Source organism: Leptodactylus fuscus, chromosome 8, assembly GCF_031893055.1.
Source record: "Leptodactylus fuscus isolate aLepFus1 chromosome 8, aLepFus1.hap2, whole genome shotgun sequence".
Lineage (NCBI taxonomy): Eukaryota > Metazoa > Chordata > Amphibia > Anura > Leptodactylidae > Leptodactylus > Leptodactylus fuscus.
Genome location: NC_134272.1, coordinates 46,848,180 through 46,873,404, shown reverse-complemented (window position 1 = coordinate 46,873,404; position 25,225 = coordinate 46,848,180). Strand labels below are relative to the sequence as shown.

The 25,225-nt window shown below is 42.3% G+C and overlaps 1 protein-coding gene across 2 annotated transcripts; it reads left to right on the top strand.

The window, feature by feature from the left end:
* Window positions 1–4,419: 4,419 nt before the first annotated feature.
* On the top strand, window positions 4,420–24,579 carry CEP20 (centrosomal protein 20). Of its 2 annotated transcripts, XM_075285508.1 has the most exons (5): window positions 4,420–4,495; window positions 8,842–9,039; window positions 14,927–15,011; window positions 17,526–17,659; window positions 24,425–24,579. In XM_075285508.1, the coding sequence occupies exons 1-5, from the start codon at window positions 4,468–4,470 to the stop codon at window positions 24,499–24,501; spliced, it is 522 nt and encodes a 173-aa protein (XP_075141609.1). In that variant the 5' UTR covers window positions 4,420–4,467; the 3' UTR covers window positions 24,502–24,579. The 2 variants fall into 2 exon arrangements, with proteins under 2 accessions (XP_075141609.1, XP_075141610.1); XM_075285509.1 differs by lacking the exons at window positions 17,526–17,659; window positions 24,425–24,579 and having other exon boundaries at window positions 14,927–15,015.
* Window positions 24,580–25,225: the final 646 nt, after the last annotated feature.

Genomic DNA, 25,225 nt, shown 5'->3' with positions numbered 1-25,225 from the left:
TCATCGACCTGGGGCTGGCCCTAGATGGAATCACCGCCTCCTCCAAATTCTGTGGCGTGACGGGCACCTTCAACTATATGGCCCCAGAGGTGCATTTCAACACAGGATATGGTGTAGCAGTGGACTGGTGGAGCTTGGGAATAGTGATGTCCAAGATGGAAACAGGACGCCACCCGTTTTCCAAGGATAGAAACCGACAGGAAGCCTTTAAAGCCAAGCTCACCAAGAAGCCAGAATTTCCAGCTGACATTGATGCGGACTTGAAAAATCTTGTCGAAAATCTGCTACACAAGTTTCCTAAGGAGCGCCTGGGTGTGTGCAGGAACATCAGAGAGCATCCATTCTTTTCTACCATCGGCTGGGAGGAACTGGAGCAGAGGAGAGCGTGGACACCATTTACACCGTTTCAGCCAGTTCTGGAGAAGGAACATCTGCAGTGGCCTGAGGATTGGAGCGCCCTTCATCCCACGAACCAACATAACTACACGTCACCAAGCTGGGATGCCTTGCAGAATGAACTGGCGCCCACAGCCCAGAACTGCACGACTCCTCCATGTCTTTGCTGCTCTGTTCGACCACGGCTGCCTTGAAACACATGAACTCTCTCCATCTTCATGCCACACTTGCCAGAACAGCGTGAAGATCTTCTGCGTCCATCGGGAGCGGTCTGTGCTCGGCTCAGCACAGGCCTGGTAAGCACAACACACATCACATACACTACATGATAGGTATAGGCAGCACACACACAACATGATAGGTATAGACAGCACACACACTACATAATAGGTATAGGCAGCACACGTAGACACATAGAGATAGTGGCCATTGATCCTGGGATTTATTCCGATTGCCAGATTTGGGGTCAGGAAGGAATTTTCCCCTATGCTGAGGACAATTGGCCCACTGCTCACAGGGTTTTCGCCTTCCTTAACCCCGCCCCCATCTATAAGTAAGATTAGTAATATACACATACATATAGACATAGTATAATATAATAAGAATATAGTAATATAATATGACCCCGCCCCCATCTATAAATAAGATTAGTATTATACACATACATATAGACGTAATATAATAAGAATATAGTAATATAATATGACCCCGCCCCATCTATAAATAAGATTAGTAATATACACATACATATAGACATAGTATATGTAATAGGAATATAGTAATATAATATGACCCCCGCCCCCATCTATAAATAAGATTAGTAATATACACATACATATAGACATAGTATATGTAATAGGAATATAGTAATATAATATGACCCCCGCCCCCATCTATAAATAAGATTAGTAATATACACATACATATAGACGTAATATAATAACAATATAGTAATATAATATGACCCCTCCCCCATCTATAAATAAGATTACTAATATACACATACATATAGACATAGTATATATAATAGGAATATAGTAATATAATATGACCCCGCCCCCATCTATAAATAAAAATTTCCCCTTTACCTCTTACATCTTTGTCCTTGTCTTTATTCTCATTGGATGTCCTTGTAGTAAATGTCGTTCAGGCCTCGATGTCCTTGCCCCAGCACTCACGATCTTTAGAGGTTTCCAATCTCACTTAAGTCATTTTACCTATAGATGGTGTGAACAGAGCCCCAAAGGGTTGTCAGCTCTTTACCATCCCTTCCTGTAACCTGTGGTCGGACCTGACTGCAGCCGTTCCCTTTCCCTACAGCGCCTCTAGAGGTAATGAAGTATAACACACGTCTCACTAACATCACTGGGTTGTTTATGGACATGTTGGGTCTTCTAGAACAAGAGGCTCTGCTTTTAGTCTTTTTCCATTCTGGGTAATAGTTGGGGGTCCTAGCTGGAGGACCCCCCCTCTATTACCTCAGAATTCCCTGGGGCAGTAAGAAAATGGGTTTTCTAAGAGAGACAGCAACTTTATTTGTTATATCATAAACAGTGGGGATTTGTTACAGCTTATAAACCCAGATGTCCCGCTGGGTTCACACCAGCGTCCGATTTCTGTACTCAGGTTTCAGTCTTCTGCTGGCAGAAACCTGTCAGACCGTGTCCAGCTGGTGAGCGCCTGTGAGCGTTTTATGCTCTCCCTGGCGAAACCGTTTTTTTAAAAACTGGACACAAAGTCCTGCATGTCTGACTTTGTGTCCGGTTAAAAAAAAAAACGGTTTTGCCGCAGAGAGCATAAAACGCTCATGGGCGCTCACAGCCGGACACTTTTCAAACCCATTCAAATGAATGGGCTTGAATAATGCCTGCAGGTTTCCATGTCCTGCCCAGTTTCGTGCAGGAAATGGAAACCTGCATAGCGGAGACCGGGCGCTGGTGTGAACGAGTCCTCACCAAACTTCTACAAACTCATGAACAGTAAATCTGTCCAGTTATGTGGTGACATATCCTCTGCTCCTAGTAGGGCGAGTCCACTCTGCTTCACCATTTGGCCCGTCTCTACTCCCGGAGTCTTGTGAGTAGACGGTGCAATGTAGTGATGTCACTGAAGTCACCAGGAGCAGAGACAGGAGTGAACACAGGGGGATCTGGGAGAGGTATTAGTTTTTTGGTGTGATTGTTCAATACTGTGGTGCCACACGACAAGCGACATAATACTGTGGGGGAACCAAAAGATACACATATATGGAGAAAACGGAGTTCATCATCTTTGCCCCACTCCATATGGCCCCTCCACCTGACCCATCTATCAAAGTCAACGGAACCACACTTACCCCTGTCCCACGGGCCCAATGCCTTGGAGTAACACTGGACCCCAACCTATCCTTGAAGTCACACATTCAAACCCTCAACACTTCCTGCCGCCTCCAACTCAAGAACATCCATCGAATCCGCTCCTTCTTCACCCCTGAAACGACTAAGACGCTTGTCCAGGCCCTCATAATCTCCCGCTTAGACTACTACAACACACTCCTCCATGGACTCTCAGCTAACACCCTCGCCCCCCTCCAGTCCACCTTAAACTGCGCTGCTCGCTTAATTCACCTCTCCCCCGATCTTCATCGGCTGCTCCCCTCTGCCAGTCCCTCCACTGGCTACCCATAGCCCAGCGAATTGAATTCAAGCCACTAACATTAACATACAAAGCGATCCACAACCTGGCCCCTCCATATACTTCTGACCTAATCTCCCGCTACCTGCCCACACGTAACCTCAGATCCTCCAATGACCTCCTACTCCGCTCTGCCTTCATCCGCTCCTCACACAACCGTCTCCAAGATTTCTCCCGTCCATCCCCATACTCTGGAACTCCTTACTAAGACACATAAGACTGACCCCCACAATCACAGGCTTCAAGAAGGCCCTGAAGACTCACCTATTCAGGAAGGCTTACAACCTCCAGTAACACTATCACCGCACTGCCAGCTGAACTGTCTCCCCCTCACCTTCTGTCTCTACCCCCTTCCCTTATAGATTGTAAGCCCTCGCGGGCAGGGCCCTCTACCCCACTGTGCCGACCGATCACTGTTAGTATTATACCTACCTGTATATTTTGTGTACTGTATGTAACCCCCAAATGTAAAGCACCATGGAATTAATATAATAATGTATTGTACAGCATCATGGGAGTAATATAATAATGTAAAGCAGCATGGAATTAATGGTGCTATATAAATAAATAATAATAATAAAAATAATAATAATACACATGATACTGTAATGTATCATGTATTACAAAAGGTAATGCTTTCTTCAGGCGAATTCCACAGCTGAGTCAGCCCCGGCGTCCGCCTTGCGACAGCACCCTCCGGACTAGGCTTATTCATTTGGGCCTACTCCGGAGCGGGAAGCCGCGACTGTCGGAAACCGCAACAGTCGCATTTTGGTCCTATTCTGACGTGGCTTCCCGCATCAGAATCAGGACAAAAATACGTGGCCCCGTGTGAACAAGGCCTTAGGTTTACACTATCTTTCGGCTCCTCATGGGGACCTGTAAGACAGATAGCCTATCCGCTAATAAAGTGGTTACCCGCGGACCCCGAGGAACCCATAGACTGTAAAGCCGTGACAGACTTTTCTCTAATGCACATGAACCTCGCCTAAAACACTTCTATTTAACTTTTTTCACCTGTAATTTTGTGACAATAAGTTTTGTACACATACTATATCACCTTATTCCTATTCATCCGGTGGAACTATCATAAATGTCATAGTTACAGTTACTATAATTTGCTAATTAAAAATGTCCTCCTAAACTAGAGAAAGTGGCACGCATTAATAACCAAACTTTCGATGTGGTTCTATGTACTGCACTAGACTATATGCTGTAAATGAGCTCTGCAAAGATGGCTACCGCGGTTTCATGTTCGGACTCTGTATGCTGCTGATTATCGCTCTAGTGTTTAGATGTAGGGAACGCAGCAGAGGTTGAAGCAGTGCGCATGCTCAGTCCTGTGGCGGTTGCCGTTTGACTGTTCCAGCTTCATCAGCTGTTACCTGGGAGAGCGTCATGGCGACTGTGTCGGAGCTGAAAGCCGGTGAGGGCGCTTGTTGTTCACACGGGCGTAATTGTAGAGTTCTTTGTCGTAGTCAGGACGTGTGTGCGGCTGTGTGGTAACTGCTGCCATTGTGTATTATATCTATGTAAGCTAGAATGTAGTGACTTCCGTCCTCCATGCACGCAGTATAGGTATTGTTTACTGGTCACTGTGGGTGGAAGGGAAGGACGACAACACCGGATCCTCTTTCTAGAGATTAGTGAGATTGGTGGGGTCTGGTGCCCCCATATAGTAAATCTGCAGATGGGCTGAAACCCCGTGAGTACAGCACTATATACAGCCCTATATACAGCCCTATATACTACTCCAGCAGCCCGGCCATTCTATAACTCCTCCTGGCCGCTAGGGTCCCTGTAAATCTCTTTGGAGATCATGGGGTCCTCTGTCCCCTAGACTTGATTTTAGCAGCAGCAGCAGCACACAAGCACAACTGCTACTGTATTCAGCCATTCTCTCCAGTGGTAAGACTGCAGCCAGCAAGACAGATTGCTGCAAACTTGGGACTCTCATGATTGCCAGAACAAGGTCTTGTGAGTACCCCATTGTAACCAGCAGCAAGTGGCTGCTGGGGATAATGGCTGACAAAGGAACCCCATTCTGGCGATTGTGCAGGTCCCCTCTGTTCTAGCTGTTATCACGTATCCAGCAAATAAATGCTATAGCAGGCTAATGTTAAAGGGGTTGTCCCACCACAAGGATCCTATCTATACTGCTTGTTAATGTGGATGTAAGACTTTTCCTAAATACATTGCTTCAGCAAAACTGCTTTGTTTGTCCACTATTTTACTTTATTCATTTTTTTTGTGGCCACAGCCCTGACCTAGCTGCTCATGAGTCAAGTGATGTATCAGCCTGCTCTCAGGGGGGAGGGAGGAGGGGCTAAGTGCACGGGAGCAAGCCTGGAGGGGGGGGGGGGTAGCTTACCCTTTGGGGGGAAGGGGCCGCCAATACAGGGTTAGACGCCGGCACAGGTGAAGCGTCTGTCGGGTCTGTATTCGCATTGTGAAGGCTAGATTGGTCTATGAGCGCGCACACAGGGCCAGCGGCATCTCGCCGCTTTGCATATGTGACCCCGCCCACCAATAACGCAACAAAGCCGAAAGACAGAAGATTTCACAGACACGAAGACAGGTGAGTATGCGACGTGGGAGTACCCCTTTAAAGCAGTAATCATACAATATTCCATTGTAGCTCTAAATATATTAGGGCGTACCCTTAATCCCACTAATAAAAACCACACAGAATAATAGAAAACTAGCCTCTGCCCACGACTTAATCTGCGTATTGTCGGCGTTGATGATCCGCCTATATTCAGCAAATAGCTGCTGTCGGTGGTTTGCCTGCTCCGGCGTTTCGGCAGCTCTCAAGCTGTCCTGCTCCTGAACTTGTTCCTCACGCTGTGCCTGTGATTGCTCCGGCATCTCAGCAGCTCACTGGGACGCCGTATAATGAGCATGTTGTAGGCGTTGATGATCTGCCTGCTTCGGCGTTTCGGCAACTGTCAAGCTGACCTACCGCTGAACTCGTTCCTCGAGCTGTGACTGTGATTTATTCCTGCAGCTTGGGACACCATATAATGAGCTTGTTTTTGACACCAATGATCCCAGTCAGATCCACTTGAGGAGAGCTCTGTGACTTCTGACTACGTTCATAGCTGTCGTTGTTTTAGAATTTTGCAACAAATTAGATTTTCTTTTTTCTGGCATGTTTAACCCCTTCCCGACATGCGCCGTAATAGTACGGCGTGTGTCGGGTCTGTAACTATGGCGACCGCCCCCGGGAGCCGGGCGGCCGTCATAGCCGCCGGGTGTCTACTGCGTTAAGCAGTAGACAACCGGCTCTAATGCCTCCGATCGGTCCCCGGACCGATCGGAGGCATTAACCCCTCCGGCGCTGCTGTCAGAGGCGCCATCTTCCCGGCGGCGCATGGGCGCCGCCATTTTGGCAAGGATCGCCGGCTCCTGGAGCATGCTCCAGGGCCGACCCCCCGTTGCCATGACAGCCGGGAGCCTTGTTAAAGGCTCCCAGCCGGTCTGCAAATTCTCTCTTTTGCAGGCTGGTGTATGCAGCCTGCAAAAGAGATGATGATTTTTTGCAATGCATTGCAATGCATTAGCATTGTAATGCATTGCATTAGTGATCAGACCCCCTGGGGTTCAACACCCCTAGGGGGTCTAATAAATGCAAAAAAAAAATAAAAAAAAGTAAAAAATAATATAAAAAAATAAAAGTATTAAAAGTTCAAATCACCCCCCTTTCCCTAGAACAAATATAAAAGTAGTTAAAAACTGTGAAACATATACATGTTAGGTATCCCCGCGTCTGAAATCGCCCGCTCTACAAATCTATAAAAATATTTTTCCTGTTCGGTAAACACCGTAGCAGGAAAAATAGTCAAAAGTGCCAAACCGCCGTTTTTTCACTGTTTTAATTCTGATAAAAATTTGAATAAAAAGTGATCAAAGCAATAACATTTCCCGAAAATGGTAGAACTAAAAAGTACACCCGGCCCCGCAAAAAAAGACGCCCTATGCATCCCCGTACACCTATGTATAAAAAAGTTACGGCCATCGGAATATGGCGACTTTTAGAAAAAAAAATTTTTAACACCGTTTTGGAATTTTTTTTAGGGGTCAAAATGTAAATAAAACCATATAAATTTGGTATCCCTGGAACCGTACCGAAACACAGAATACAGGGGACATGTCATTTTGGTTGCACAGTGAACGCCGTAAAACCAAGGCCCGTAAGAAAATCGCAGAAATGCATTTTTTCTTCAAATCCACCCCATTCTGAATTTTTTTCCTGCTTCCCAGTACATTATATAGAATAATTAATGGTGGCATTATGAAGAAAAAATTGTCCCGCAAAAATTAAGACCTCATATGACTCTGGGAGCGGAGAAATAAAAAAGTTATGGGGTTTAGAAGGAGGGGAGTCAAAAACGAAAATCAAAAAATGCCATCGGCGGGAAGGGGTTAAAAGTAGCAAACTGCCAATTTGGATTAAAGGTGTTTTCCCAGATCAGTGCAGATCAGATAATATGCAAAAGCATGTACAGAATGGACTGATGTGTTTACATAAAGATAACAGACCTGGCTTTATCAGATTCTGAGATAAGCTGCTGCAAGAGCTGCTTAATATAGTATGTGAACATAAATTCATAACAGTTGTGAAGCCATGTCATTTACCAGGATAAAAAGTAGCCTATGTTTTAATTGAGGTTACAGACTGTGTTCCAAATCTCATTCAAATCCGTTCAGCCGTTTTTGCGTGATTGAGGAACAAACATCCAAACACACATAGTATTAGTAGGATATATAGTATAAAATGCTACAGCATAGCTGTAGCAGTAGTGTGCTGCCCAAAAGGTGTCCCTGCGATTATAATCTTCTGCCTGGAAGCCTGAAGTCACAGCAACCTTGTCATGACTTCCCTTATTCAGCCCTGACATCATATGGATAGTGATAGTTACACTAGATTGCAAAAACATGCTTCTTAGGCCCTTACTTACACATCAGCAATTTACGTACCGATGTATAAATATTTTTCATGGACGACATATGTAGCCATACAATTTAATGTCTTTATTCAGACATCTTTGTTTTTGCAGGCCAAGGGTGTGTGAAAATAATATACAAACATATTCATGTACAATCCCTTTTATAATTGGGTGAAATAGCCACTTTTAAAGGGGCTCTATCAGCAAAATCATGCTGCTAGAGCCCCACATAAGTTATATTAAACTCCCCCCCCGTTTTAAAATAATAACCTAAAAAAGAATGTGCTCTACTTATGGATCGTGCACGCTGGGCGGGCATTCAGGGTGTGTCTTCATCTTCTTCGCCGCCTCTTCTTCCTCCGATGTCCTCCGGTCCCGTCTTCCTCCAGCGTTCGCGAACAGACAGTGATAGCCTGTAGCTGTAGTAGAAGCCGCATGCTACTGCGCATGCGCCCAGGCCGTTTTTTTTTATATCAGTGTCCGCGAGCGAGCGCCGGAGGTAGACGGGACCGGAGGACATCGGAGGATCCCGACATCTTTTTTAGGTTATTTTTTTAAAACGGGGGGGGGGGGGGGGGGGGGTAGTTTAATATAACTTTTACGGTGCCTGAATAGCCTTTTTAAAGGCTATGTACGCATATGTGGGGCTCTGTCAGCAAAATCATGCTGATAGAGCCCCTTTAATACCTGTGCTTGTCTGAGTATTGGCATTATAAAATAAACTTACCAGTAAATCTAATATTTTCTTGCTAGTAATAATATGATGGTTGTGTATATTTTGTGTGTGATATTTGCTTTTATTTAGCATTTCCTCTTTCTGTAGTTTTGACAGACACGTTGGATAAAAGAGGTGTGCTGGGACAGCTCAAGGCCCAGGTCCGAGCAGAGGTATTTGCAGCTTTGGATGATCAGAGTGAACCCAGACCGGTGCTGTCACATGAAAATCTTCTTATTAATGAAATGATCAGAGAGTATTTAGAATTTAACAAATATAAGTACTCATCATCTGTCTTAACAGCAGGTAAGATCTGCAGTTTAACCCCCAACCTAAAAAATGGTTGTCATTAAAAATGTCAACATCTTATCTTTGTTTTTGTCCTTTCTTTCTTGACAAAATAAGGTTAGGTTAACATCTGCGTTGTCCCCGTAGTAGACTCCACCTGCATAGAGGACTTTTCTCTCCACCAGTTTCAATATAAAATCGACAGAAAACCTATGGACAGCCAGTGGAGCACATTACAGTCTATGGGGTCAGCGGGTATCCCCATCCTGAACTACAGAGAGACCAATGCTAGTGTGCACCTAACCTTAGCCAATATAAAACAGTACATTAATGTTTGTAATACAAATGCAAACCAGAGCTTATCCAAGTAAGTGGACATATCTCACCCCAATTTCTTTGGTGATTTCTCAATAGACCAAAAAATAAGAGGTCCAATAGAAGCAGCTCCTCAGAAAAGGTATTACTAGAATACTTGAAAATAAGTTTGGTCTTTTCAATACTGTACTACCTTGAGAGTGATGAAGCACTGCTTTACCGTACACTTAACCTAGGTTCCCAAAAATCTCCAGCCCTAACAAAGGCGTTCCCTAAAAATCACCCTATTAAAGTCTAAATAGTCTTGCATTTCACCCTTAATACTATAGGACCTCTCAAGGGGTTTTCAAAGAGAACAAGTGTCACATGGGTATTTGACCCATTGGAAACCTGGCTCCCCCAATACTGTGGGGTTGAGCCCTTTTTTGTTCACTGCTAGGGTTAGAGGGAGAGGTTTTTTTTTTGGAGCCTATGGTGAGGCAGTGAGTCATCACTCCTAAGATGATACAGTAATGGCAAGACTGGTTCACACCCCACTCATTCCGAAGTATTCTGGTAAGATCGTTCCTTTCTGAGGAACGGGTTCTATTAATATTGGACCCTTTATTTTTTAATCTATTTAGGCATCACCATAAAACTGGGGTGAGAGATGAATATACAGGATTTGGTACTTACTTGAATAATCTCTTGTTCCTCAGGGACACCCTGGGTAACTGGCCCTGGGTTCTACATACTAGTGCGTTTCAATAAATTAGAATATTATCAAAAAGTGTTTTTTGTTTTTTTTTGGGTTTTTTAGTAATTTAATTGAAAACGTGAAACACATACAGTGGGGCAAAAAAGTATTTAGTCAGTCACCAATAGTGCAAGTTCCACCACTTAAAAAGATGAGGCGTCTGTAATTTACATCATAGGTAGACCTCAACTATGAGAGACAAAATGAGAAAACAAATCCAGAAAATCACATTGTCTGATTTTGTAAGAATTTATTTGCAAATTATGGTGGAAAATAAGTATTTGGTCAGTAACAAAATTTCATCTCAATACTTTGTTATATATCCTTTGTTGGCAATGACAGAGGTCAAACGTTTTCTGCAAGTCTTCACAAGGTTGGCACACACTGTTGTTGGTATGTTGGCCCATTCCTCCATGCAGATCTCCTCTAGAGCAGTGATGTTTTGGGGCTGTCGCTTGGCAACATGGACTTTCAACTCCCTCCAAAGGTTTTCTATAGGGTTGAGATCTGGAGACTGGCTAGGCCACTCCAGGACCTTGAAATGCTTCTTACAAAGCCACTCCTTCGTTGCCCTGGCGGTGTGCTTTGGATCATTGTCATGTTGAAAGACCCAGCCACGTTTCATCTTCAATGCCCTTGCTGATGGAAGGAGGTTTGCACTCAAAATCTCACGATACATGGCCCCATTCATTCTTTCATGTACCCGGATCAGTCGTCCTGGCCCCTTTGCAGAGAAACAGCCCCAAAGCATGATGTTTCCACCCCCATGCTTTACAGTAGGTATGGTGTTTGATGGATGCAACTCGGTATTCTTTTTCCTCCAAACACGAAAAGTTGTGTTTCTACCAAACAGTTCCAGTTTGGTTTCATCAGACCATAGGACATTCTCCCAATACTCTTCTGGATCATCCAAATGCTCTCTAGCAAACTTCAGACGGGCCCGGACATGTACTGGCTTAAGCAGTGGGACACGTCTGGCACTGCAGGATCTGAGTCCCTGGCGGCGTAGTGTGTTACTGATGGTAAGCTTTGTTAGATTGGTCCCAGCTCTCTGCAGTTCATTCACTAGATCCCCCCGCGTGGTTCTGGGATTTTTGCTCACCGTTCTTGTGATCATTTTGACCCCACGGGGTGAGATTTTACGTGGAGCCTCAGATCGAGGGAGATTATCAGTGGTCTTGTATGTCTTCCATTTTCTAATTATTGCTTCCACAGTTGATTTCTTCAATCCAAGCTGGTTGCCTATTGCAGATTCAGTCTTCCCAGCCTGGTGCAGGGCTGCAATTTTGTTTCTGGTGTCCTTTGACAGCTCTTTGGTCTTCACCATAGTGGAGTTTGGAGTCTGACTGTTTGAGGGTGTGCACAGGTGTCTTTTTATACTGATAAGTTTAAACAGGTGCCATTACTACAGGTAATGAGTGGAGGAAAGAGGAGACTCTTAAAGAAGAAGTTACAGGTCTGTGAGAGCCAGAAATCTTGATTGTTTGTAGGTGACCAAATACTTATTTTCCACCATAATTTGCAAATAAATTCTTACAAAATCAGACAATGTGATTTTCTGGATTTGTTTTCTCATTTTGTCTCTCATAGTTGAGGTCTACCTATGATGTAAATTACAGACGCCTCTCATCTTTTTAAGTGGTGGAACTTGCACTATTGGTGACTGACTAAATACTTTTTTGCCCCACTGTATATTATACTGAGTCATTACAAAAAGAGTGGCTTACAGCTGAAGAAAACCCAAAAGTCATTATCTCAAAAAAAAATGTGAATATTATATAAGACCAACTCTAAAAAAAATTAAATTAAATTAAACACAGAAATGTTGACCAAATGAAAAGTCTGTCCTGTAAATGCCCTCAGTACTTGGCCGGGGCTCCTTTTACACGAATGACTGCATCAATGTGGCATGGAGGCGATCAACCTGTGGAGCTGCAGAGGTGTTATGGAAGCCCAGGTTGTATGATAGTAGCCTTCAGTTCGTCTGCATTGTTGGGTCTGGTGTCTCTCTCCTTCATCTTGACCTGCAGAGGTCAATCAGGCTCAGTGATACTGTGGTTAGTAAACCAGGTCTTGGTACTTTTGCCAGTGTGGACAGGTGCCAAGTCCTATTGTAAAATGAAAATCCCATCTCCAAAAAGTTTGTTGGCAGAGGGAAGCATGAAGTGCTCTAGAATTTCCTGGTTTATGGCTGTCCTGACTTTGGTCTTGATAAAACACAGTGGACCTACACCAGAAGATGACATGGCTCCCCAAACCATCACTGATTGTGGAAACTTCACACCAAGAAGCTTGGATTGTGTACAGCGGCCTCTCCACTCTTCCTCCAGACTCTGGGACCTTCCAAATGAAATGCTAAATTTACTTTCATTTGAAAACACTTTTAACCATGGAGAAACAGTCCATAACTTTTTGATGATATTCTAATTTGAGATGCACTAGTATATTTGGCTAACCATATTTTTATAGCATACATTGATGTTATTTATTATTTGTATAATAGTAGGTTTTATAATTTTCCAATATACTCTCTGTATCGATTCCTCATGGTTTTCTAGACCTATGCTTGCTTTCATTCTTACTACCAGTAGATAAAAATCAGTCCATGGTCATGTAACAGATTATGTACGCACAGGTTCACAACTTGTTATAGTCACAGCATAGTAATCAGACGGCCTGGTAATAAGATGTGCACCGCTGTGCTTCTTACATGACCATAGACCATATGTCACATGACCATGTGCTGATTTTTATCCACGGTGAGTAAGCAAAATGAATGCTAGCAAGCAGGGATCTAGAAAACCTTGAGGAATTGATACAGAAAGTATATTGGAACAATAACAGTTGTACATCAATAATGGTCTGAAAGTGGACAACCCCTTTAAATTTAGATTTACTTCATGCTTGCTGCCTGTAGAATTCTTTGACAGCCTCTCCCTGACACAGGAGAAAATGCTTTTGTGTTGATAGACTGTCACTTCCCAGCACACATGAGATGTGTCTGAAAATTTCAGATACATTTTTTTTTTTTTTTTTTTTTAGAGGACCTTTCACCATTTTGCCCACAGGCAGTTCTATATACTGCCGGAAAGCTGACAGTGCGCTGAGTTCAGCGCACTGTCGGCTTTCCCGATCTGGGCCCAGTGTGAAGAGCTTACGGTCCCGGTACCGTAGCTCTTCTATGGTCAGAAGGGCGTTTCTGACACTCAGTCAAAGACGTCCTTCTTCACAGCACAGCCAATCGCGCTGTGCTGTGAGAGCCGGGAGGAACGCCCCCTACATCTGCTCGCAGTACTCCTCCATAGACGAGCATTATCAGGGAGGGAGGGGCCATTTCTCCCGGCTCTCACAGCACAGCGTGATTGGCTGTGCTGTGAAGAAGGACGTCTCTGACTGAGTGTCAGAAACGCCCTTCTGACCATAGAAGAGCTACGGTACCGGGACCGTAAGCTCTTCACACTGGTCCCAGATCGGGAAAGCCGACAGTGCGCTGAACTCAGTGCACTGTCAGCTTTCCGATAGTATATAGAACTGCCTGTGGGCAAAATGGTGAAAGGTCCTCTTTAAATAGGTCTCCTCTAGGTCTTTAACCCATGACACCTGTTAGGGTAAGTTCACACAGAGTTTTTTGGTCAGGAAACTGACTCAAATTCTTCCTCCAAAAAGCTCTTCACCATACAGTCCTATGGTGAGGCATTTTTAGGAGGAGGAATTTGAGTCAGTTGCCTGACCAAATTCCTGACCATAAAACTGTGTGAACTTAGCCTTATGCAAGGCGACAACATATTGATGTGAATCACAGGCTCATCCACTACTAGAATACGGATTTTCTCAACCTAAAATGTTCAACAGCAATGTTGATTTTTACATGCACAAAGTTTTAGTATATAGCAATATATCTCTGTACTCTGTATGCCAGTACCGTAGTAGTGTAGAAAAAGGGAAAGTAGCATATTTTCCAAAATCATGATATTGATAAGTTATCTGCTTCCAGATCATCTTCATTGAATACCAGGCACAGCACTGTATATTGTATAGTGGCTGTGCCTGCTATTGCAACTTGCTCCCTTTCCATTAAAGGGGCTCTATCAGCAAAATTATGCCGTATGAGCCCCACATATGCCTGAATAGCCTTTAAAAAGGCTATTCAGGCAACACTAATCTTATTTTAAAAGCTCCCCCTGTTTTTAAATAATACCCTAAAAACGATTATTAAAATGATACTTACCCTGTCCAACGTCATCTTGCTATCACGCCTTGCTCTCCTTTCTTCTTCCAGTGACATCTTCCTGTCCTCGCTGTTCCACGTCTTTCTTCCGGCTGGTTGTGTTCAAATCCTGCGCGTGCGCAGTAGCGCTCCGGCGCCATTTTTGTCCTAGTTCTAAGTTCCTCTTAGAACTACGGAGCGTACTGCGCATGCATGCAGGCAGACATGGAAGAGCCAGGACAGGAGGGCGTCGCTGGAAGAAGAAAGAAGAGGAAGGCGTGACAGCAAGATGACGTCCACCAGTGCACGAACCGCTCACCATGCACGGGTAAGTATGATTTTAATAATCGTTTTTAGGGTATTATTTAAAAACGGGGGGAGCTTTTAAAATAGCGGTGCCTGAATAGTCTTTTTAAAGGCTATTCAGGCATATGTGGGGCTCATACGGCATAATTTTTCTAATAAGAGCCCCTTTAAATGAGACTGAGCTATAAACAGGCCATGTGACTTATGAACATGATGTCACTGACCTGTGAAAGTGAAGCAGAGCAATGTTTGTCACCAGCTAAAATCCCAGAAAACCCCTTCAAGTTAAAATTTCAGCTTGCCTTAGGTTTATAAATAACACAATTATATTTTCTCTACAGAAACCGGTTTATCTGATGTTCCACTGGATCGTTCTTTTCTAGCGAGAGAGCTAAACATTATTGAAGATACAAGTGCTCAGTCAGTGTAAGTATCTTGCATGGTCCTCATCTTATAAAGCCATTTGTGTGTTAGTAGTGGCGTACTCCCCATGAAGTCAGACCATGCCACTTCTATGTGGCCCATGGTGAGAAGAGGACTGGCACTAAACTCTTTCCTGCTTACAGATGTAGAATTAGATTTACAGCTCTTATTGTATTCAGTACTGGCTGTATAAATTCCTGTGTACTGAGCTCCTCCTAGTGGTGGCTAACAGACAAATAGTTTTCTTATCTATGTGTGAGGGAAATAGTAGATAAAAAAAATGTAAAGAGAAGAGTTGTAAATCTATCTATGCCAGATTTCTGGAGTAAATACATAGACAAATGGGACATTTCAACTACAATGTATAAGTTCAGGTAAAGTGAACATGGTTTTAAAAAAGTAGCTGAAAAATAAGCCATTGTGGAATTCACATTCCTGTGTTAAACTAAAACGTCATGGAGACCTTTGTCTTGGTGGAATTGTTGCATTACTTTTAACCTTTCAGTGTTTTCCTGTTGCAGGGAATTTCCAACTATCAGAAGAATTCTCGTGGGTGTCAGACGAGGGAAACTTTTTCCCTGTACAGAAGAGATTGTGTGATTGAGTATTACACTCAGGAGCTGAGCCAGCGCCATAGCTGGGGGGTGTCTGATCCTTTACACATCTGCTTGCAGTGTCCATTATCACAGAATTCCTATCTCAGACATTGAACATGGTAGACCCTGGGGTCGGTTGTTACCATGACATTTGTTGGCTCCCTCTGACATCTGAATAGTACTCCTGCAATAAGACTGTGGGAGCAAGGAGCCTTGTGAAGGATCTCAGGTCTGCCACAGGAAAGTTCTTAACAAGCCATGCCTGTGGTAGTCTAATATGAACACGGCAGATTTATAATCCCCAGCAATATTGAAGTAATTGCAGTATATTCTGTAAGCAAACAATTGCATGTCCACTGCTGAGACAAAAAATATATATAAGGCTTTTTTTAAAACATTAACAAAAACCCAAAAGAATTAACAATTTCTAACACCCTAACTTCCCATTTAAAGGGGATGTCCCATGAAGTAAACTGTAAAGGACCTTTTACACACTCCCCATTCATCCTGACCAGGACTGGTGACGTTCAATGCTCCTGTTAAAAGGGACAGGTGAAGAGACCCTATTTTGGCTATCTCTTGCGCTCCCATTGAAGTGAATGGGAACACAGACTGTCACCAGTCCCACCCACATTCAGCCTAGCTACAGTCAGGTTAAATGTGGAGCATGCCAATCATCCTTCTCAGTTTACTTCCTGGGAACTTTACTTCCCTTTAACATATTAAAATAAATACACATCCTTGGTATCACCTTGTCCAAACTATTAAAAGTATCCCATATGGGGAATGCTGTAATGAAAAAATTAAAAATACACAAATCAGTCATTGTTGGAATAAAATGTAAGGGGACTTCATTTATAGTTTTTTTTTTTCCCACTTTCCTAATACATAGTATGTGATGTTAGATACTGCCATTACAGAGTGCAACTTGAAACATGAAAAGCCCAGAAATTGCTATGTGATTAAAAAAGTAAGGTTTTTGGAAGAAGAGAAATACAAGAAAAAAACTGAAATACTTAGATACAGCACTGATGAATTAATATCACTAAAGCTTAACGTTTGATTTAACCCCTTTATAGATACAACAATACACTACACAATAATTGTGAGGAAAAACACTGTACTTGAGTTAGGTAACAGCTGGTAGTAAGTAGCATCACAGGGTAGGAAAAAAAACTTTCGATCTTACCCCTTCCGATGTCTAGGAGGTTCACCAATACAGTAGGCCTTACACTGGGAAGCTGGTCCTGCAAACACCAAAATGACTCCTGTCCAGTACCAAGCTGCACCTCAAAACACTTCATCTATGTGTCCCTACGCGTTTCAAGGTATAGGCATACCTCTCATCAGGGGACCTTTCTACCTTACTGTTCAACAATTAGTAATAACACTTAGGAATATAATAATCCCATGAGTGTATCAAGTCCTAGCACAGTGGTGCATAGGTTCCAATAGTACAAGGAAAGGGTTAACCTAATATATCCCCTCTCATATAAACAGCAGCATCCTCACGCTATTCTGCCTAAACGGCAGTGGCCACTGTATTCACATGTTCTTGTAATCGCTTACTTCTCCTGTGAATAGGGGATAAGTATTTTTACTGAGACCACTAAATTCATTTAAAGGGGTTTTCCTCGTGTCTTTTTTTTTATTTTTATAGAATCATTACTTGTAAAGAAGCTGATGATTGGGTGCTGTATTGATAGGATCTCCAGTGAGCAGCTGTAATATGCAGAGGAGGCAGCAGTATATGCTCAGTTCACTTGCAGCGCTAGCATAGGGGACATGAGGAAGCCCCTTGTTACCTATCCTAGTGTGCAGACTAACCGGACACCATCTTTACAGGAAACCTGTCAGTTGCTCTTCTGCAGCATATTATAAGCTATTATGTCTCATATTCTATTGTTGTTTGCTTTTTCAGACCAATCCTATATGGAATATTAGCTCATTCTTTACACGGACACAAAGAGATGCCTTGTCCCTCAGTGCTGAAGCAGTCGTCAGACAGATTTACACAGAGACACAGTGACAGCTCTGCAGAAAGAATTGTAAAAGGTAATAAGTGCAATTTTCTTTCCTAGCAGGCATTACCAAGTCAGTAATAACAGAGCAGTTACTAGAAGACAATATTTATTACTTATTTATTTTCCTTGCTTAGGGTATGTTTACACATATTTTTTTTGACAGCGGATTTTGACACGGAATCCGCCTCAAAATCCACTGCCAAAAACGGCTCCCATTGACTTCAATGGGAGCCGCTCGCTTCTTTTTTCCGCTAGCTCGTAGCGTAAAAAAGAAGCAACATGCCCTATCTTGCCGCGGATTCCGCAGCCGACTCAGCTGCGGCGTGAGACTCCCTCCCGATTTGGCCCATTTATTCGGGCCTAACCTGGAGCGGAATGCCGCGACGGGATGCCGGTGCAATGCTAGTTGTGCAGTATGTTCACATTTGTGTGAACATACCCTTATATAGCATCATCATATTCTGCAGCGCTTTACGGAGATATTGTCATCACTGTCCCAAGTAGACAGCACAATCTAAATACCTTATCAGTATATCTTTGGAGTGTGGTAGAAGACGTACACAAACATGGGGAGAACATACAAATTCCAGCACTGCAAGGCATCAGCGCTAACCACTGAGCCACTGGGCTGTCCATATCCATGATCTGACCAGTGATCTCTGCACGTGTAATCTCTCCATGCTCCGTCGCCTGACTCTCCATCACCTGTCCCTGCTGTCAGTTTGGATTTGACTGTGGTTGGGTTTTACAGAATCAGCATAGCTCTTTAAGCTGTGCTATTTCTGACATCTCATAGATGTTTATGGGATTTATAGAATTGGTGTAGAATAGAAGGCAGTGCTGTTTCTGTGAAACCCAACCACCACTGACTGTCTGGATTTTTCTGCATGTTCAGGGTGTGGGAGAGTAAAGCAATGGAATCTGGAGGGAAGTTCATTTTGGAGAAACATGTGGGTCCCAGAGGTAGGACCCGCATCTGTCAGACTTATATACCATATAATATAATGTGGTTATTCCATGGAGGTCTTCTTGCAAGCCCTTTTAAAAATTAAGAAGCCATAGCACTGATTTAGCAGGGCTTCCTTTTCTTGCACAGCTGCACTCCAAGCCACCTGGCTGTGCACTGAACTATAGAGCAGTCCCATTCCCCTGAATGGGGCTTTGCTGTAATATGCCGCACAGTAGTTAAGTGAAATGCCAGTATGCAGAAAAACAGTACAGAGGAACCATCTGTGCTGCAGCACCTTCATTATTAGAGAAACCGACTTCCTGGCCCCCAGTGATAATATAGCAATAGTGCAACCTACCGCCATGCCAACACTTTAGAAGTTGGAAGTAACCTTTTACAGAAATCTTTCCATAGTATTATTGATGACTTCATTGTTATTAGGATTACATTTCAGTTAGGGCTCGTTCACATCTGCGCCTGGTCTCCATTCATACAGATTTCTGTTTCCTGCACAAAACAGGGAAGGAGACGGAGAGCTGCAGGACTCTCTCATACCCATTCATATGAATGGGTTTGAAACTTGTCCAGCTGTGAGCGCCAGTGAGCATTTTATGCTCTCCACCGCGAAACCAGTTTTTTTAAACCGGACACAGAGTCGGACATGCAGTACTCTGTGTCCGGTTTAAAAAAAACGGTTTCGCGGCAGAGAGCATAAAACGCTCACCGGTGTTCACGGCCGGACCCGGTCTGACAGGTTTCCGTCTTCTGCATGCAGAAGACGGAAAGCTCAGAACAAGGTCCGGGCGCTAGTGTGAACCCAGCATTAGCTTTGATTTTCTAGTGATAAATAGATTTAGGTTATGATTTGTTGATATAAATCATAGTTTTTGATCTTGAGAAAGTGCTTAGTTTACCATTAGGGGGAGCTACTGATCTGTTCATATCACACCTTCGCCTCATTCAGCATTCATGGAACTTTTCTGCAGGCTTTTCTTTTTTCCAGATTTGTTAGATTTTTTTAGGAATAGGATGTAGAAAGTCTAAACTTCTCTGCCCTACCACGTATAAAACTATCAAGTCAGTGTATAGGACTTTGTTTAGGCTACAGCCCCAAGAGACGAGAAGGGTGGAATGTGCTGCCTAATTCTCTGATTCTGTCCTGCTGGCATTCAGTGTTATGACTTCATTACTATTGCTATGGAGACACCCAGGTCTTCACGTCCTATGACAAACAATTTTATCTGTAGTAGAGCATATTTGCTGCATTTTAATGTTTGACGTCTTTTCTAACATGGTAAAAGAGGTGACTAGCAGCGCCATCATCATATCAAACTAGTAGTTGTTTTGGAGTGTCCAATATTAATATTGAGTATGGGATCAACTCTTGCACAGACAAATATTCTCCAAACATAGGTATGTTCACACTGAGGTGTTTCTTTTTGTGTTTTTTTTTTTTTTTTCTAGAATTTTTTTAGAATGCCTAAAATCTGTCTTCCATTCATTTTAATGTGAGGCAGTGTCATTCTTTTGTTGCTAACAGATCTGTAATCGACTCTTTGAGATGAGTAGGACAGTTGGGAGGATTTTTTTTTTTTCTTTCTTCTAGATTCCACCTCAAAAATCGGCCTGCAAAAACAACTGGTGCGAACTTCAACTAAAGTACTGGGTGGAATTTTCACAAATTTCAAATGTGCAATTGAATTTATTCACAGGCCAACAAACAAGGCAGTGATCAGTAACTTCAATTCCTATTTCCGATTCTTACCTTTTTGTTTACATGTAACGTATGTCCCTGTATCATTCATAAAACACAGTTTGCATTGATTATGTGTTGCCACTAAACCATGTTTGTAGGTGCCATGTAAAAGATGTGATCTCTGGCACCTACGGTGGGACTAGTATTGGGAATGACTATTTGTAGGAATGTTAGTTCAAAACTATGGCTATATCTTTGACCTGTGTAAATCAGTCTTAACTCCTACCCTTAGTCATTAAAGACGGCCGGCTGATGTGCTACAGAACGGCGACCATAGCTGCCTGGTCTCCACTGTAATGTACTAATGCCTGTGATCAGAGTTCACTCTGATGGTGGGCAATACTACCAGGAACAGGACAGCTGCAATAGTAAAGATACAATGGCGGTGGGAACACTACCCCAATACCTTTACTATTGCAGTCGCCCTGTTCCAATGGTAGCCTGGAGCCTACTGGATGTTCCCAGACCTGCCATAAGAATATGACTTTTGCAGCTGGTCTAGCCTGGAGCAGCTTCACTGGTAATGTAGTGAATGGACCATAGACTGAAATATAGTTATATTGTAGTATGTGGCACGTGCAAACAAACAATTGCAGGTTCAAGCAATCGAGCTAATAAAATAATGAAAAAAAAAAAAAAGCTAGATATCTATCTATATAAAACCTAAAAAGTTCAAATCATTTTCTTTCCCTAAAATACATATAAAACTATAAAAAAATATATTACTATGAAACACATACACATTAGTTATCCCTGTGTCTGAAACCACTGATCTACAAACTTATGAAAATATTTTTCCTGTATGGTGAATATTGTGGCCGGAAAAACAAATCAAAAGTGCCCAACTGACTTTTTTTTTTTTTTTTTTTTTTTTTTTTTCGTGGTTTCACCTCTAACAATTTGGATGAAAATTGTTCAAAGCAATAGGCGTTCCCCAAAATCTTTTAACTAAAAAGTACATCCAGCCCCGCAAAAAAAGACGTTCTATGCATGCCATACACGGAAGTATAAAAAAACGTTACAGGTGTTAGAATGTGGCGAATTTATGACATTATTTTTTTTTTTTGCAAAGTAGATTTTTAAGGGGTTAAAAAGTAAATAAGACTATATAAATTTGTTATCCCCAGAATCGTAATGAAACAGAATACAGGTGACATGTCATTTTGGCTCCATATTTAAAGGGGCTCTATCAGCAAAATCATGCTGATAGAGCCCCACATATGCGTGAATAGCCTTTAAAAAGGCTATTCAGGCACCGGAAAAGTTATATTAAACTACCCCCCCCAGTTTTAAAATAATAACCTAAAAAAGAATGTGCTCTACTTATCGAACGTGCACGCTGGGCGGGCATTCAGGGTGTGTCTTCATCTTCATCCACGCCTCTTCTTCCTCCGATGTCCTCCAGTCCCGTCCTCCGGCGCTCGCGAGCGGACACTGATATAAAAAAATGACCTGGGCGCATGCGCAGTAGCCGTAGTAGAAGCCACATGCTACTGTGCATGCGCCCAGGTCATTTTTTTTTTTTTTTATCAAAGTCCGTTTGCGAGCGCCGGAGGAGGACGGGACCGGAGGACGTCGGAGGAAGAAGAGGCGTGGATGAAGATGAAGACACACCCTGAATGCCCGCCCAGGGTGCACGTTCCGTAAGTAGAGAACATTCTTTTTTAGGTTATTATTTTAAAACTGGGGGGAAGTTTAATATAACTTTTACGGTGCCTGAATAGCCTTTTTAAAGGCTATTCACGCATATGTGGGGTTCTAGCAGCATGATTTTGCTGATAGAGCCCCTTTAATGCTGTAAAAAAAAAAAAAGCCTGTAAGAAAGTCGCACATGCGTTTTTTTTCTCCAATACCGTCTAGTTCTGAATTATTTTTTTTCACTTTTGAGTACATTTTGCAGAATTATAAATGGTACCATTATGAAGAACAATTTGTCATGCAAACTTTAAGCCCTCATATAGCTGTCTAAGAGGGAAAAAAATATGGGGTTTGGAAGGCGGGGAGTCACAAAGCTCTTATACTTCTCCTTTCTGCTCAATCCACTTTCTGACTTTGGCTCAAAATAACACAGCAAAATCTGCAGCAAAAAAGCTGCGCTTCCGCAACGTGGGGCTTTAGCCTAAACGGGTGTTCCAGGAACATAGACTAGATGAGAGATAATCAGTCCTATTGGTCCCAGATTGCCTGTGGTCAGACTCCCAGCCACCCTGCTGTGTAGCGAGCCAGAAAGGTACTTCAAGCTCAGTCTCACTGACATGACTGAGACTGAATTTGGCACAATTCAGTGTATTGGGCTGTGCCTGTTCCTGTGCCCTACAGCCATTGTAAGCAGTTGTCAATGGTGCTGGGAGCTGGACCCCACTGATCTGATATTGATAAGTTATTTTAAAGAGGTTTTCTGGGACTTCAAAGTTGGATAGGTCATCATTTGAATATCTGTTAGGGTCAAACATGCAGGCACTCCATGGATCAGCTGATTATAGTGTCAGTAGTTCTCTCTGTGCTCCGCTTCTGCTTCTCAGGCCAGGTAAAGTCAAATGCATTGATCGCATGGCCTGATCACAGCTCATTGCCATTAAAGTGAATGGACTGAGCTGGAATGCCATACATATTCGCTATACCAATATCCAGCACTCTGCTTAGTAAGTACTTTAGAGGCTGCAGCACTCTCACTTGAACACTGCAACCTCTTCAAACAGCTGAACAGCGAGGGGGCCTGGGTGTCAGACCCATGCTGATGTTTAATTGATGACTTATCCTAAGGTTAGCTCATCAACTAATAAGCCTGGAACACCCCTTTAAGGATAAGTCATCTATTGTATACACCAGGAATACCTCTTTAAGATTTGAATTTGTTTTGCACAGAATCAACGACAATCCACTTCAAATATCATCATTTGCTGACTGGACTTGTGTTCAGCTTAAATGGAACAAATTGTAGAAATGTTTAGAAAAATGTTAGTGAAAGGCTTAAGCTTTTAATCTCTGACCTCATATGTTTATCTATTAGAGCGTGTACGAAGGAGGCTCGAAGAAGGGCGTTTTGTCGTAAAAATTGTGTTCTATCTCTCCTAATCATTTGTGATAAATTTTATTTTAACAGAGAACCATAGCAATTTACCATAGTCTGACCCACAAAATGGGTCAACACCTAGAGCAGCAAACCTTTTAGAGGTCGAGTGCCCAAACTACAACCCAAAACCCACTAGATTATCGGAAAGTGCCAACACGGCAATTTAATCTTAATACTGTGTGGACACACACTTGCAGACAGTTATGGACTCGCAAAACACAGTCGTGTAAATGGGCCTTTACAAAGCGTCCAATAATACAAACGACTTTGTACTGAAAGGTAAAAATTTGAGTTTGGTATACTATTAATGTTCTCTATTTACATCACACAGGATCTGTTTTATAGAAAAAAAATGGATCAGCTTAACAAAAAAAAAAACAAAAAAACCCGGCACATTAGCATCAGTTTGTGTCCATTTTTTTGTTTTTGCTTTCTGAGCATGCGCAGAAAAATTGGACAGTAATATCAGACGGTATAACGGACGCGCGTCATGAAACAGTTGTTATTCATGGACACAAGTCCTGCATGCAGGATTTTTTGTCCGTGGAAAATACCGGACACGTGACAGATTTGGTGTAAACAAACACTGTCACCAGATAAAATCCCATTGAAATCATTGTAATTTTTAGCGGATTTGTGACCGTTCAGCTAGTGTCCGTAGCTAAAATCTTGTAATTGACAATAGCAACAGACACCACTGACGGTCAAGATTATGTGTATAGGCCCACTAGCAAAAGTTTTAAGTGATTTAAAATAAAAATAAAAATCACAGAACACCCCTTTAAAAGAAAATTTAAAGAAAAATTCACTTTTCAAATTAGTTTCAAAGAAATGTCAGCTTGGCAACTTGCTCATAAATATGCAGGAGGACTAACAGATGAATAGTACAATTCAGAATTCTAAGAAAAAATACTCCAGTATTGTGTAATTTTTTTTAGAAACACAAGTATTTAGTAACATAGGTCAGGAAAGGTAACAAGCTCTCTATAATATTCTTTCCCATGTTCTTGTTTTTCAGGTTCTCATCTAGAACCTACAAAAAAGCTACAGCCAAGCTCTACAGATTCCTATGTATTCCAAGGCGCGCACAGATAATGGCCTGCTATTTATAGTGTGTAATTTATTGATTTTTGGTAACGCACAGATTTGTATATATTGTAATAAATGGATTGTTTAAGGTCAGAAAAAAAATTACCATTTGTTTTAATAAATTTTTCACTGTCCTTAACAGCTGTGTATTGAGTGTGAGTTCTGTTAGTAACATATGATAATACATTATAATCCGTATTGTCTTTTGTGCATTTGTTTTAATTTGTCGTTAGATTGAATCATTATCATATTATGCAACACTGCAGTGAGCTGAGGTGTGCATGGGCCGATTAACTAAACAGCACTGGATGAATATAGTAAAAAAAAAAAAAACGCTAATGTCCTATTTTCAGACTCTTGTAAGGATAAATATGGAAAGACAAATTTGCATAATTTATATTTAAAGAAAAGGAGAAGATTAAAAGGCTAAAATATGCCCATGGTAGTGTAATACAGATGCACTTAGTTTAATCTTTTATTTGTTATCAAATGTACGTCGCTTGGAAAATAAAAAAAAAAATTGAAACCATTATATAGAAATTAGAAGAAGAAAGGTGCGACAAGGACACTTCAGTGAAACCAAAAATAAAGCTAATAGAAAAAAATATGGACACCTTTGCACAAGTATTTTTTTAAATTTGGCTTAGTGAAAACTTAAGAAACTTCCTTTAGGCCGGGGTCCTACGGGACAAAGATGCTGTGATTCAGGAAAAATCGCGGCGTTTTACAG

What these genes read in the sequence shown, in the direction of transcription:
- CEP20 (XM_075285508.1), top strand. Translation starts at nt 4,468, where the DNA reads ATGGCGACTGTGTCGGAGCTGAAAGCCG. An exon ending in GATACAAGTGCTCAGTCAGT is followed by an intron (nt 15,012 to 17,525) that starts GTAAGTATCTTG and finishes TTGCTTTTTCAG; the next exon opens with ACCAATCCTATATGGAATAT. An exon ending in TGCAGAAAGAATTGTAAAAG is followed by an intron (nt 17,660 to 24,424) that starts GTAATAAGTGCA and finishes CTTGTTTTTCAG; the next exon opens with GTTCTCATCTAGAACCTACA.